The 16,049-nt window shown below is 39.6% G+C and overlaps 1 protein-coding gene across 1 annotated transcript in view; it reads right to left on the bottom strand.

Moving 5' to 3' along the window:
- Positions 1-913: 913 nt before the first annotated feature.
- Positions 914-16,049, bottom strand: part of RAB31 (RAB31, member RAS oncogene family) — a 37,924-nt gene continuing 22,788 nt past the window's right edge. The window contains exons 6-7 of the mRNA XM_087707295.1: positions 8,699-8,808; positions 914-7,985 (exon numbers count right to left, since the gene is read on the bottom strand). Of these exons, the coding sequence (XP_087563421.1) occupies positions 7,888-7,985; positions 8,699-8,808 (208 nt within the window). The 3' untranslated portion in view covers positions 914-7,887. The remainder of the gene's footprint in view (positions 7,986-8,698; positions 8,809-16,049) is intronic.

Genomic DNA, 16,049 nt, shown 5'->3' with positions numbered 1-16,049 from the left:
ACCTCTGCTTTGATGCCACCACAAGGTAGGACTGTTTGGGCCCAAATATCCACGTTACTTCAAATGAATTCCAAGCATTCCCTTCTGGAAATGTGGAAAGCAGAATTACTTTGAAAATAGTTCCTCAAATACTTGGAACTAAACCATCATTTTATAGGACAAAACTAGGACAATAATTGCAGTTGAAAATGTATTGTTAATCAATAGTGGCATTCCAAAACAAATACATTACAGGAGTAGCTCTTCCCACTAACAGTTCAACCATATTTTTACCAACTGCTGCTTCTGGATTGTCATCAAAGAAAGTCCTGCATATTATAGTAATCTTTCTGAAATGATGAGTTACTATTGTTAGTCTCTCAGTTCAGGTGTAATGGATGAAAGCTGTCCTGGCCATAATCTCCACCAGTTGTTTTAGCAGGAGTTCAAGTGCAACAGAACCATCCAATTGTGGAGTAGCTTCTTCAGAGAAAGTGTTACCCCTATCTAGAGTAATAATTATTCTTACTTTTTAAAAGAAGGAACAGCTCAATTTGCTGGGATTCAATTGGGGCTTCTTTGGTGTTATCAAGGACCAGTAGATTCCAGATCAAAATTAGCATGGCATCTCTGGCCTGGTTTGGGATAGAAATATGCAGCTGTTAAATAACACGGAGCAGACGGCCAAGTCCTGTGATGCTCGTTAGTGTGGTCATGGGTTCAACTGTTCTTCTCCATGACTGATTGTAAGGAGAGTACTAAAACCCACTGCCTCCCACTCCCAAATTACCACTCCCAAATAGAACCCTACCTACATTTTCAGATTTTTCAAGATCATGACTTCATAGTCGGTTACCTTTATTATAAGATTATTCAAGTGATGTCTAACATATTATAATGAATAGGTTACTTTATTCATGAATCTTGCAAGAACTGTTCTTCAGTTATTTAATTTTTGTTATCTATGAAAGAACACGTCAAAGAAATTACAAACATTTATTAGTATTGCTTACTAGAGGTTAAATTAAAACATTGTTATAGGCTCAAATCTTGTTGGCAATTGTACAATTATATGGAGCAAACAATATTAATAGAGCAAACAATATTAATAGATTATAACATTCCATACATTAATGGGTCCAGCCCATTCAATATTTGATATAAACAATTCAAAGAGTACAATGCATTATATTTGTTTAGGTTTAAACAAATCTGATTTTTAATAAGTAAAATATGTATTGGATAGAGTATATAGCTACATAAGAAGCAAAGTGCCCTGTGCACTGAAACATTACAATTGGCTATATCACTGATGGCAAACCTATGGCACACGTGCCAGAGATGGCACGCATAGCCCCGTGTGGGCACGAGCACCATCACCAGCTGTTCTTCTCATTTCCAGCACACACATGCTGTGTGTGCTGGCCATCTGGTCTTCAAATGTGCTAGAGCACCCAAAAATAGCCTGAAAACGGCCCGAAAAATGGCCTGAAAATGGCCAAAAAACAGGCATGCGCATACCAACCAGCTGGTCTTCGGGTTTCCGGCGTGTGCATGTGTACGCACATACACACGCATTCCAGTTTGGGCAATCAGTGCCGAAAAGGTTCACCATCACTGGGCTATACTATATAATGAAAGACTATAATTAAATAGTGTAGACCTGGATATGAATACAAATCACAGGTCTGCGACTAAAAAGCTGTTTGATTATTTTCATCTAATTTCCATGTATTTTGGTGTGCTGAAAACAAATAAAATATTGAAAAAACTGCTAGATGTCATGATTTGCCACAATATGCAAAATTGTCTTCAAATTTATCATTTTTTTATTTTTGGTATTTTTTTATTTTATGGGTTTTTAACCAAATTTAAAGTCCAAATTGCTATTAATTAATTCACATAAGTGCATTTAAGATATAAAATGCCAAAAAAAAAACTTAAAGAGTTTGTCCAAGTTATGTAAAAAAGATATAGCACTGTAAATCTGATGGTTAGCAATATATACATAAGCTAAGCAAGTTTTAAGTCTGTACTTCTAATGGTAGAAGGTATTAATCTTTCCTGAAGAATCCAATGAGAGGGAGACACAGGGCAGATAGCAGCATCTCTGGTCAGTGCAGGGGGCGTGGCCAGCACTGTGACGTCTCGTGTACAGACACAGAGCTGCTCTCTCCTGCATGCCACACTTGTGCACGAATCATCATCAGGTTCTTGGTTCTAGGCTGTTCACACTTTTTCATCACAATTCGTTAGCTTGTCATTCTTCAACCATTATATTATGGCTCCGCGAAAGTGTATTAATTCACCAGACTGTCACCAGACAGTTTCTGTTTCATCTGTGGTGAATATACAGTGTTGAAGCAACAGCAGAATTATTACAGACTTTGTGAAAAAAGTATACTTTGCATACTTTGGACTAAAAATTTGAGATCAAGATAAGTTTGGGCACCTCATAAAGTGTGCAAAGGTGTGTTGAGGACCTCTGAAAATGGTTCAAGGGTAAGAAAAAATCTTTCCGTTATGGGATTCCTATGGTATGGCGAGAGCAAAAGAACCATAGTGATGACTGTTACTTTAGTTCATGCAATGTGAAAGGGTTTAATTCCAAATGGAATTCCATTTCATACCCCAATCTTCACTCAGCAATTTGTCCCATTCCCCCATGGCATAGCTATACCAGTACGCAAGCCCCCTGCTACCTTGGAAGAGATATCTAGCGCCAATGAAGGTGAAGTCATACCTGAACCAGATGACGAATCAATTTCTGACTTTGAAGATGATACAAGACCAAAATTGTTTTCTCAGGAGGAGATGAATGATTTGGTAAGAGACTTGAATCTTCCCAAAGATGCCGCTGAGTTACTCGGATCAGGGCTTAAAAGCAGGAATTTATTGTTGCCAGGAGTGTCATCTTCATGGTTCAGACATCGTGAAAAGGAGTTCGTTCCTTACTTCGCCCAGGAAGACAAGTTGGTTTATTGCATCGATGTCAAAGGTCTGATGGGTCAATTTTAAATCCAACGATTCAGAGTAATGGCGTCTTTTTATAGATTCTTCAAAAAGAAGTCTCAAAGCAGTTTTACTCCACATTTTTTACGCTTCCATACCTGTAGGACATTCCGTACACTTGAAGGAAACCTATGAGAACTTGGAATTGGTTCTTCGTAAACTTAAATATGAAGACCATGGTTGGCAAGTGTGTGGGGACTTGAAGGTCTTGTGCATGCTGCTCGGGTAACAAGCTGGGTATACCAAATACCCTTGTTTTCTGTGTCTATGGGACAGTCGAGACCGACTAAATCACTGGACCAAGAAGAGTTGGCAGCCAAGGGTGCTAACAGTCGATGAAAAAAATGTCCTCCGAGACACTTTGGTACCTTCACATAAAGTTCTTCTACCACCTCTCCACATAAAATTGGGATTGATGAAGCAATTCGTAAAATCACTTCCAAGAGATGAAGAATACTTCAAATACTTGGTCACCAAGTTTCCATGCCTGTTGGAAGCAAAATTGAAGGAAGGTGTGTTCGTCGGACCAGACATTAGAAGGCTTATAGTTGATCAAGAGTTTGTCAATACCATGATGGATCCTCAAAAAGAAGGGTCGATTGCATTTAAAGAAGTCGTACAGAAATTTTTAGGCAATAACAAAGATCCTCACTACAAAAAGATCGTCGGAAGAATGTTGAAAGCATTTCAAGCTTTAGGTTACCTGATGAGTTTGAAAGTGCATTTCTTCCAGTCCCACCTTGACTACTTTCCTGAAAATTTGGGAGCTGTGAGTGAGGAACAAGGTGAACGATTCCACCAAGACATTAAAGAGATGGAAATTAGATACCAGGGAAAATGGAGCATTGCAATGATGGCAGACTACTGTTGGATGCTTCAGAGAGACATTCCAGATGCTACTCACAAGCGTAAATGCACCAAGAGGAACCTCACAAGGAAGAAGTATCAAGTTTAGTGTGTGTAGGTGAGCTCATTTCAGTTCAAAAAAGTATTTTCATGAAAACATTGTAATAAAAATTTAATTTTATAAGTCTATTTCCATTTATTTTGAGGTATTGCCTTATTTAACATAGTTACCTAAATTGTCAGGAAATGTGATGACAAAATGGAGGTCATTTTCGGATTCAGCGCACCAAAAAACATGATTACGTGGAATAACCAAAACAGCTCTCAAAAAAATTTTTTTTGCACACCTGTGAATCTGTGAATACTTAACAGAAAAAATAATTTGATTCTCTTGCTTGAGTAACATAATTCTGCCATTTCTAGAAAGATAAATTTTCATGCCATCTTATACTACCTAGCACACAAACAGGTATGCTACTTTATTTATGGAGAAAATAGCAATGAAACCTACTGAAGTGAAACTTTATTTCATTTTACCAATTGTTCTCATTCCAAAGACTGTTTATGAGTCCTTTTGGAATCTGAAGAGGTAGATTACAGGATACACACATAAGGGTCTTATTTTCTCTACCTTCGTTATTGTTTTAAAGGCAAGAATTGATTCTAGATAATTTTTTTTACAGAAAACTTTTCAGTGGAACATCATAAAACCAATCCCAAGTATTGAACCTGAATAGTAGGGATTCACCCTACACACATTACTCCAGTTCCAATATGTGCAGAGGGTTCATTTTCAAGAATTTTCTTCTGAATCTAATGGATGGCCCTCAGAAATTGTAGATAGAAATGTTTGTTTGTGGTCCCATGTCTCTTTATTTTGCTTTGCTCGCACAACACTCGTGATTAGCTGAAACATAATTTACTAAATTAACCCATTCCCTTAGTTCATATATTTTCAATTATAAATAAACCACATTTCCACAACATATTTTGGCCTAGCATGTTGTGCAAATCCAGGTGTAATCTGAAGTTAAGGATTGTTTTGTGATATAGAATTTTTCTCCCAGTTAAGAGGGATATGAAACATGTTCATTTCCCACTCAACTAAGAAGATTTGGATTTATTTTTATAGTAAGATTTGTTTTGCTTCACCTTAACTACAATACCAAACACAAAACTAGAAATCAAATTAATATAACCTGCCAACTTCATACATAAAAGTTAAAATGGAAAGAAAACAAAGCTTCCTATTAATACTTTACAATGGCAATTTCAGAAGCTCTGCAATTGAATGAATACATACTTGGGAAAATGTCACATGGTATTGATTGGGCTTACTACTACATAATTAGATGCAATATTGCCTTATTTTTTTGTTATCTATTCATTGAATTGCACAGCTCCTGAAGTTGCTCTGTAAAATATTGATACTAAGCTTTGTTTTCTTTCCATGTTAACTTTTATGTATGAACTTGATTCTCAGATATTTACTTTTTCTTATAAACCACAGCGCTATGTATAGAAGTAAATATTTGGCTGAACTTTTGCAAAGAATGAGCCCTAAATGATTTAATATACTATTTTTTCTAATGTCAATCTTCTTAGCAAAATTGGATATGAATTTTGGCAGAAAATATCAATCCCCCAAAAGTTATTCACTAATTATTCTCAAAAAAAGATAATCACAACTTTCTTTTATGCTATATTAGGCAGTTATTTTAATTTGACTGTTTTTACTGTCAAAAGAACAGGAGTTTACCTAAACGTCTATATTGTATAATAGAAGAATGAACATCGAAACATCTTCACAGAAAATCTATTCTATTCGTTCAAAAAGAGTTTTCAAGGACTTTTTTGTTTCTATAGCCGCCCTGAAACATATTATGTTGAAAATTATGATTCAACATGAGCTCCTCATTTCTACATGGAAATATTTTGTGCCTCCACAACTTCAACGTTCAATTCTATAATAACAAGAAATATAAATATGCTACTTCAAGCAGGTAGTCAAACTAAGTAGTTGATATTTCTTCTATGATTCTACCCTGTAGATCAGTGTCATATATGCAGAACTAATTATTATCTATGCAGAACTAATTATGTATGATCAAATCCGGATTGACTCTTAAAAGACCATATAGACAGATTTTGTTTCATTGCATAAGAACATAGAAAAAATGCATCTATAGAATATTTGTCACCTTTAACTATTATAAATTTTTTACGATGGAATCTTTATTAGTTTACTAAACATGTAGCAACTTCAACATATATGCAATTTACAATAAAGGAAGTATGAAATAAAATATATCACTACTGTAATGGAATGTGTGAATAACCTTGGGGAAGATATGCTATTTAGAAAACAATCCAACAAGAAAGGCAGGAGTCCCCAGTGCTTAACAGTTAAGGAAACTTAGGAAAAACCCACTTTAATGTTTCAAGGAATTAACAGTGGTGGTGAGAAGTATGTACATTGATACCTCGGTGCTCAATGCCTTCAAAACTCGTTAAATTGGCTATGTAGCACATTTTGACACACACAAAAAAAATGTCCCAGTACTCATTCTTTGTCTAATACTTGATGCACTGTGATTGTTAAAGGGGGGCATCTGTGAAGAATGGACAGGAAGTCAGCCAACCTGGGAAGGTCAGCTGCAGAAGGCAGACAGGAAGTTTGCCATACTGACATAGGAAAGGGGACAGACAGGAATTCCTTCTTGGCCGAAACAAAGAGTGGCATGGTAAGCCTTGTGGCTTGTTTGGCACTCGTCATTTTTAGCACTTGTCATGCCTCCCCAAACCATTTAACAATGAGTACCAAGGTACCACTGTACTTTCAGACTTGCAAGATTTTATTAATGTAACCTTACAATAAAGTAGAATTAGTTCATCTTGTCGTCTGGAAATTGAGTCATGGCAACTGGATTTATTTCCTTGTTGGTTTCAGATGTTTTGCTCCTCATCCAAGCAGCTTTCTCAGTCTGAACAAGTAACTGGAATGTACTGATCCTCCCCAAATTGCATGGCGATATGTTGATGAAGTTTCTCAGTCTGGAAACTGAGTCATGGCATTTAGTTGTGTTTCTTTTCTGATGTATCTGGGAGGGCTGACAGTACTGAGGTCTTTTAATGAGTGGTGGCTGTTGTTTGCATTAGCTTGGTATGGTATTAGCTTTACTCAATCTATTACAAAAAGGACTCGGATAAAAAAAAGGTTGTATTGTTTTCAACTTCCTTGGACTCCACCTTGCATCTGTATTGTTACTAAGTAAGAAACAGGCAGATCAAAGATATAGATGCAGATAACTACACTAAAGGTAAAGAACAAGAAAAAATAAAAATATAGAACTGATGTATTCAGACTGTCAGATTGATGTTAAGTTATTTCAAATTTGGATGAATTCAATAGAAAGTGTATCCTGGTCTTTTTTGGCTTTTGATGAAATGTCTGCTTGCATTTAACATCTGCAGACCTCTGCTTCTGTCTCTTACAAGTGTTTGCATTTCAATGATTTTGCTTTTCCAATGCAGAAGTAACAGTTTAACATTTACTTGAATTATTATTGTCACTAGATGTTTTTCTGCATTGGATGCAGAAGTGTAAGTACCTCATTTATACCTTTAAAAATATACCTCTAAAAAATCATAGAAGCCAAATTCAGTAAAATAAAATGTTCTTCGTTTGATTAAAATATGGTATATTATAATTCTGTAAAATTATACGTAACGTGAAACATACTGAAAATACAAAAAAGATTTGTAAAAAAAATGTACTTATTGCTTCTTTAGAATAGTCAACGATTTAAACAGATTATTTCAAATAATCTGAGTCATTGTTTCAACCAGTTTACTGCTCAAATGAATTGCCTACATAATTCTGCAGAACTCATTGGAAGGACATTTCTCTCCTACTAATCCCATCAATAAAGAATACTGATACTACTGTTTTTAGAGAGTGTACCATGTTGTTGGCTTTCTGAAGTCCGTGGTTCAATAAATAAATGATCTTGTTCTATTTTCAAGTGCATTAAACCAATTCTGGTTTGTTTAACAGCATCTTCGTGTTGTCTGAGCAGTCTGTTTCCTGAGTTTGATTGTTCCACTGTTGCCATTTTCATGAGTTTCTAAAGGTGGAATCTGCCGGCCTTTAAAGGCAAAAAATAAATAAATAAAACAAAATATATACAATTGTTAAAACCTTAGCTTCTCTAAATACTTGAAAATAGGGTTTCCTAGCTACAATATAGGATTTCCTATATGATATGGAAGGTGAATCCTATATTCTTTATTATGACCCTAATCAATCGCAGGATATGTTCAGAGAGATTATTTTTTGCTTTTAAATCTTTAAACTAAAAAATAAACTTCCAGCAGATCATGGAAATATATTGAATTTACGCTAAGGTGTGTTTTATGCTTGTTTGGGGACCTATTTCTTCTATTGCTTGTTTTTCTGCTAACTGATCAGCAGAAATTTTCTTTTGCCTTTATTATTTCCCAGCTTCATTGTTTAAAATGATTGCTCTGTAGTGGTAAACTTAAATAAGAGATTGGTAGGATACCCATCCAATCTCCAAAGTTTCAGTAATTAAGGATATATGCTATAATATTCTTTAAAATATTAATTCCTGAATTTATAACATAAAAATAATTCATTCTGAATTAGTATAAGGTGAAATATTTTGAATAATACCGCTCTAGAAGTATATCTATATGATTCTCTGAAACAATTGTCTCTTTCATTGTTGTGCTTTCATGAAAAATAAATTAGGGCTTTAGCCAAGCTGTGACCTAAATAACAAAACTTTTTAAGTTGTACAAGCTTAAATATGCAAAAACAAATTCTAAGTTTACTTACTGATTGCTTGAAAGAGTTCTTCAATGTTAATTGCATTTTTGGCACTAGTCTCAACAACAATTGCGCCTATAGATTCTGCATATTCTTTGGCGTCTTTCATAGGTACCTCCCTAAAATAAAATTTTAGAAGTTTAAATTAAGTTGTTGTGGTTCAACTATAAAATTCTTCATAATTTGAACAGGGTAAATATTCATTTCTTGTTTCTCATATGAGAAATATAATTACTCTTATAATTGTTCTCCCTAAATCTAGATGATGGAAAGAGGCTGTTTGAACAAAATTCTTTTGTTGTCCAGTGTAATACAGTACAAAATCTGTGAGTGTTTTCTGACAGCATTAGGATCTGTCTATCTTTCTTTTTAAAGAAAATAGTTATCTATAACTCCTAGACATCCCAGCTGCTGGGTTTGTTTGTTTATTTATTTGTTCCATAAGTGGCTTATATCAGAATAATAACATTTTTTAAGATGTATTAAAAATTCAATCAGAGTTCAGTTAATAATTTAATGAGCATTTTAAAGGAAAATTCAAACCTATTTATATAATTAATTGATCACTGAATACAAAGTCTTTTATTTTCAACTATTATTTTATCTTTGCTATTTTGAAATAACTCAGGTTTTAACTTTTTACAAATATTTTTCATATGCAGTGTTTTATAGATCTTCGTGTTAAAGGAATCAGATAATGTATTTGTGTTGTATGCTAATGCATTTTTGCAAAACAGGAATATGTAAAAGTTCCTTATAGGAACTTTACAAAGCCTGCAAATGCTGTTCTAGAATGATCCATGTATGAAATATATCTTGATATTCCCTTAAAAAAATTTAATATTTCACTTTGAAAGGTTAAAAATTCCCCATGTTTCACATAAATCATAAAACTATTGGAAATTTTAATATTTAATTATGCTTCACACTTTCCTTTTTCTTGGGCTCTAACCTACCACGTAAATAAACTATAAATCACATTTTTTCAACTTATTTTGTATTTCCTAAAAGAATATAAGTGGCATTTGGTTCAGTAAACAAACTAGTGAAAAAGTCTTGTATATATAAATATTTTAAAAATTAATGTTTGGATTTTTATAAATTTAAAATTAATAGCGACCTTAATTAAAAAATATTTCACCTTATTTGAATCTGGAGCAAAACATTATTTGCCATACGATGTCTCAAGCATTCCCTCTATAGAGTATTATATTCCCCGATGCATAATTATAGATTTTTTTTATAGTTTTACCTTCTTAAACTCCTTATTTTGGTACTACTTTAAACATCTCCATTAAAATAAATTACAATAATCTTTCCCTTTTATACTTTCCCACTAAAATTATTTTCTGAACTTTAATCTTTTAAATGCTTTAACTTCTTCCATTACAAAGAACAAAGAAAATGAAAGAAACCATCCACCCTACATGGACCTAATACTAAATGGAAATTGATCTAGGTTAATTTTTATTATAAGATGAAGTATTTTGTACCTTATAGTATAAAGTTTCGTAAGAGTTGCAGAAGGCTGCTTCTGGTTTTGCATTCTCATGTTTGGTTAGTCTTTCCTACTCTTCCTCTTCTTTTTACAAATCTAAATATAGTCAAGCTAATGAAAACTTGAGAAATGGAATCTTTGCCCAAACATCAAAAATAAGATTATTTAAAGCCTTAGAATTCAGTATTATTGTTTTGGTCTTAAATTAATAGACATAATTTTAAAGAACTTAAAGCAATAAAAAATATTAACTTATGAATACACAAAGGGCTTCACTGTGCATGAACATCTAATGGCAGGAAATCATGTGGTTCCATCAAAGAAAAAAACAATAACCTAGAATTATAACTATGTGATTTTGTTCCGACCATTTGATTACAGTTTGTAACCAAATAGCATGGCCTGCAACTGTTAATTTCGTAAAGTAAATCTATGAGAACATGCTATAACATTTTTAATTCCTTTTCATTATTATTCCTAAATGTTTCTTGAAATATATTGATTAAGGTAAGATATAAGTCAAATCCTGATCAACTATGAAGGATTTCATACAGTTATTGTGGTTAAGGTGTGGGATTAGGAGCAGAGAAACCAATGTTTAGCCCTCATTCCACTACACAGCTCAACTAGTAAGGCTGGACTAGTCCCTTGCTCTTAGTCCAACAGGTTTGTTGGTGTGAGTATAAAATTAGGGGAAATGCCATTTTGAACAATAATTCATAAATGAAATTGACCGTTGGCTTACCTGGTCGTTTTCTAGGTGCTGCGGGAGTGTCCAAGAATGGGTTAACTTCAGTTTGCTGCCCAAGGACTGAGTTCAAAGTTTGTGTAGCCACGCCTCCTGCTCCCTTTAGAGGCTCAGTTTAAAAAAACAAAGGTATGAGAACTAGAAGGATGCTGTAAGGTCTATGCCATGGAGGTGATGATTCACGTGCCCGCAGGTGACCCCAGGGTGGGGTTGGACACTCCTGCAGCACCTAGAGAACGACCATTCAGGTAAGCCAACAGTCATTCTCCTAGACACTGCTTGGAGTGTCCAAGCATGGGACATATCCAAACTATGTAGTACCAGCATGGGAAGAAGGAAAGTCCTGGTTAGTAGGACCCGCGAGGACCTGCTGTAAAACTCTCCTTCCAAATGAAGCCTCTGCAGATGCAAAGGAGTCCAGTCTGTAATTCCAAATGAACAGTGACGGTGAGGACCAGGTAGCTGCCCTATAGATCTCTTCACTAGGTGCTTGAGTGGCTCAAGCAGCCGTAGTCATGGCACTCCTTGTGGAGTGTGCTGTTATACGAGGAGGAACAGGCCTGGATTGTTGCTCGTAAGCCAGCTTAATGCACGTGCACAGCCAACGACCTATGGTGGAAGATGATACCTTCCTGCCCATTGAGGTGGGCTGGAATGATATGAAGAACGATTCTGACTTGCGAAAAGAAGCTGTCCTCTTTTTGTATACCCGCACAGTGCAGCGCACATCCAATTTGTGCCAGACACGCTCCCTGGGATGACTGGGGTGTGGGCAGAAGTCGGGGAGGATGACCTCCTGTGTTTTGTGGAATAAGAGGTTAATTTTTGGTAGAAATGCTGGATCCAATTGTAGAATGACTCTGTCCGAATGTATAACACAAAGGTCCTCTCTAACGGAGAGTGCAGCTAGCTCCGAAATTCTGCGCGCTGAAGTGATGGCTATGAGGAAGGTAGTTTTGAATGACAAATGCCATAGACTAACTATGAATTGGTTCGAATGGTGGCAATGTTATTGTCTGCAAGACAATCAATAAGTCCCAAGTTGGATAACGGTGTACTGTCGCAGAGCGTATGTTGGTACCCCCTTTAGGAAACTGCAAACCCTTGGGTATCTGCTGAGCGGTTGAGAATTGTCTCTGGACAAGATGGTGGCTAGAGCTGCCATCTGCTTCCAAAGTGTGTTGGAGGTGAGGCCCCTGTCCAACCCCTCCTGGAGGATGTCCAGGATTTGTGGAATTGTTGCTGCTGTGGCATTGATGTGATGGGAGTGACACCAAGAGGAGAAGATAGTCCATGTTGCATCATAGATCCACACAGTAGGTCTCCTAAACGCCTGGATGGTGCGGATGATCTTGTCAGAAAAGCTGTCCTGCCTCAGGAGGTCCCCATCAAGTGCCACATGGCTAATTGGAGTCATTGAGGGTCCGGGTGTGGGATGGCCCCTTGGCTGAGGGAGATCTGCTCCTGAGGTATGCACCAGTGCTTGGTCACTGACAGGCTGACAAGGTTGGAGAACCAGAACCTCCTTGGCCAGTGCGGGGCGACTAGCAGTACTTCAGCTCCCTCCAGCAAGTTCTTCCCGATCATTTGAGGGATCAGTGGAAGAGGCAGAAAGGCGTATAACAGGCCGGGAGGCCAGCAGCATCAAAGAGCGCCCATCCCTTCCACGCCGGAGCATTGGAATCTTGAAAAGAACCTGGGGAGGTGTGTGTTCTCTGTACTGGCAAACAGGTCTATTGTCGGAAGGCTGAACTTCTGGGTCAGTTGGTGAAATAGTGACGGATGAAGTCGCCATTCTGAATTGCTGATGGTCATTCTGCTGAGCCAGTCCACTGTCACGTTCTCCTCCCCCGAAATGTGGTCCGCCCTTATGGACCAGAGATGGCGTTCTGCAAACCACCCCAGGGCTTCTGCCTCCGACATCAGGGCCTTCGATTGAGTTCTGCCCTGGTGATTGACATAGGCCTTGGTGGCGATATTGTCCGTCAATATGAGGACGTGAGACCCTCAATGAGCCGCCAGAAATGGCACAGGCCTAATCTGGTGGCCCTGAACTCCAGCCAATTTATGTTGTGGGCGAGCTCCGCTGAAGACCATCTGCCCTGCATCATGTGTGTCTGTAGGTGGCCGCCCCAGCCATACAAGCTGGCATCTGTTGTTATGACCAGACGTTCTGGTTCCTTGAAGAAGGATCCCTTCTTCAGTGCTGTTGTCTGCCACCACTTGAGTGACCGGAGCACTCGTGGAGGAATGCTCACCACCCTCTTGGAGTTGCTGGCCTTGAGCCGTTGAATTGGAAGCAGGAACCACTGAAGCTCCCATGCATGCAGCTGTGCCCAGGAGATCACTGCGATGCATGAGATCAACTTCCACAGCAGCTGGGCTAGCGTGACGAGGTGCCGATCTGGACCTCCGGACGTGACGCACGAGGGATGTGATGCTATCCATTCTCTCTTGTGTGAGGAACACCTTGCAGAGTTTGGAGTCGATCACTGCCCAGATGCTGGATTCTGGTGCTTGGCGACAGGTGGCTTTTCTCCAGATTTATGGAAAAGCCGTGTTGTTCGAGTGTGCGTATGGTGACGCTGAGATCCCGACACGCCTGCTCCCTGCGTGATGACATCAGCAGGATGTCGTACAGATAACAAATGAGTCTCACTGGATGAGATCAAAGACGTGCAGCGACAGCGGCCAGAAGTTTGGTAAACGTCCTGGGGGCCAATGGAAGGCTGAAGGGAAGAGCCTTGTACTAGAAGTGCTGGTCTGCAAATTGGAATCTCAGAAACTTGTGATGCGCTGGATGAATGAGAACATGCAGATAGGCCTCCTTCAGGTCGATTGACATCAGTTAGTCAGTCGTCCTGCCTGATGCAATCCAAGATGGTCTGGAGTGATTGCATCTTGAAGCACTTGTGCGCCAGATAGATATTGAGTTTCTTGCGGTCCAGTATGGCTCTCACCCTTCCCGAGGACTTGGGGACCAGGAAGAGGATGGAGTAGAAGCCCCTCCGTTCCTTGCCCGGGGGAACTTGCTCTAGGGCTGCTATTTCGAGCAAATGGGTGATCTCTGCCTGCATCAGCTGGCGTTTATACGTTGACCTTGGGAATGGACAACGAACAAAGATCCGAGGAAGTCTAAGGTGAGTCCGTAGCAGACTGTGTTCAAGACCCAAGTGTCCGTTGTTGTCTCCTCCCACTGGTCGGCATAGAGTTGAAGCCGACCCCCTATTGGAGGGGACCGGTGACGGTTACTTATTCCTACAAAAGGAACGGTTGGAATACCCGCCCCGGAAGGACTCACATCTACCCTACTGTCTATTTTTGTTCCTGAACACTGCCCTGTCCTGGGTACCATTCTGCGTCTGGGAATAGTAACGGTTAAATCCTCCAGAGGTGGCTGGAAGATCTGCATTCCGAAAGGACTAGCCTTTGTGGTCAGGCTTCTTGGTGACAGCTGGGAGTACCTTGCATTTGTCCTTAGATTCAATTAAGACCAAATCCAAGGCCTCCCTGAAGAGCTTTCCCCCTTTGAAGGGAGTGGAAGTGAGTTTCCACTTTGCCCTCATGTCCGCCTGCCATTGTCTACGCCACAGCAGGTGGTGCAATGTTACATTGGAGGCTAAGGTTCTGGAGGAAGATTTTGTGGCGTTGAGTGAAGCATCAGCAGAGTACTTGACTGCAGCCATAATCTTATTGACATCCTGTCACACTCTAGTATCACTCGCTGGCAATTTAGATTGCAGCTTACGGAGCCAGAAAAGGGCTGCCCTGTCAAAATAAGATGAGGAAGAGGCCGTCATAGCCCATGCGGTGGCAAGGTGGGTCTTATGACAGGCCTTCTCAGCCCTCTTATCCTCTGCCTTAAGGCCTTCCAGCAAATCCATTGGAAGGACAGAGTTGGAAGTCAAGGCAACAATCGTGTTGTTTCTTTAAAAGATCCTCCATATTGCTGAGTAGAGCTACTTGTCCACCCCGCTCGGATTGGTCATTGATCCCGGCTGCGCCCACTGATGCTGGATCACATCCAAGAACAACTGAGGGGCTGATACTACCTCCTGGGGTGGAGCATTTTCTTTGAAAAGCCCAGTCCCCGGGTCCTGGAGACCAGTGGGCTCCTTATTCCCCTGCTCTGTGGAGTCCTTATTGCTCTGCCATGGGAGACCCATCTGAATGGAAGAGGTCCTGGCCTTGGTGAGGATGGCCTTGAACATCAAGGGCTTGAACAATCCAGAGAAGGCGGTGGATCAGGAGCAGGATTTTCATCCTCAGACAAATCTGGATCCTCCTGATCCCTCTCCTCTGCCTCAGACTCCTCACTGATAGCTGAAGAAGCCAGGGCCTGCGTCTCCTGTTTGGGTCTTGCCTGGCATGGGTGGCCCTGGCCTAGCTGCTCATGCCCTTGGCTATGCCCTGAGATATCGCATTAGCAATGATCTCCTTCATCTCAGTGGACATATTGCGTCCCTGGTCCTCTGCTGGGCAACTGGTCCCAGGCCTTGGCGATATCAGAGTGGGATCATCCTCCTCCATGAGGGAACAGTCCCCTTGTACTGACAAATCATAATCCCCTTCCTCTGCCAGGGATGGAGAAATGTCCCTAAGGGGAGGAGGCAATGGGGGCCCAGATATGGCCTCTGCAGGAGGAGAGGGAGGTCTTGCAAGCCTCTGAGCCTTTTGAAACTGTTTTTCGAAGGCTTTCTGGCTCCTTTCTGCCAGTCTTTGAGAAGCCTTAGACATCCCCTTAGCTATGGGCTGCTTGTCTTTAGGTGGGCGCTCCTTAGCCACCCCCATGCTGGCAGGTCCTGGCCTGCTACGTTTCAAGGAGGAAGGATCTGCTGAAGCTATGTCTTCTGCTATGCTGGTGGAAGCCATGCCAAAGCTGGAACAGTCAGGCCAACACTGCAGGACAGTTGTCATTAGAAAAGCAATTGAGCTGAGTCCAATCTGCCAGTATCTATCCAGGAGTGCTGAAATGAGCTTCAGCAGGTCAAAATGGCATCTGTTGAATGATTCCGGAATGTCCGCAGATCTGCGCCAATTTTAAGCAATGTATGGCCAGCTGGGAAGCCAAACACTTTGCAGCCACTCTAATACTGTCCTTGATGGGGAGGGGG

The sequence above is a fragment of the Thamnophis sirtalis genome, unplaced genomic scaffold (genome assembly GCF_051295495.1).
Source record: "Thamnophis sirtalis isolate CommonGarterSnake01/CBP01778 unplaced genomic scaffold, rThaSir2_p1.2 scaffold_2, whole genome shotgun sequence".
Lineage (NCBI taxonomy): Eukaryota > Metazoa > Chordata > Lepidosauria > Squamata > Natricidae > Thamnophis > Thamnophis sirtalis.
The sequence above is the reverse complement of the archived record's forward strand: the minus strand, read 5'-3'. Positions and strand labels throughout refer to the sequence as shown.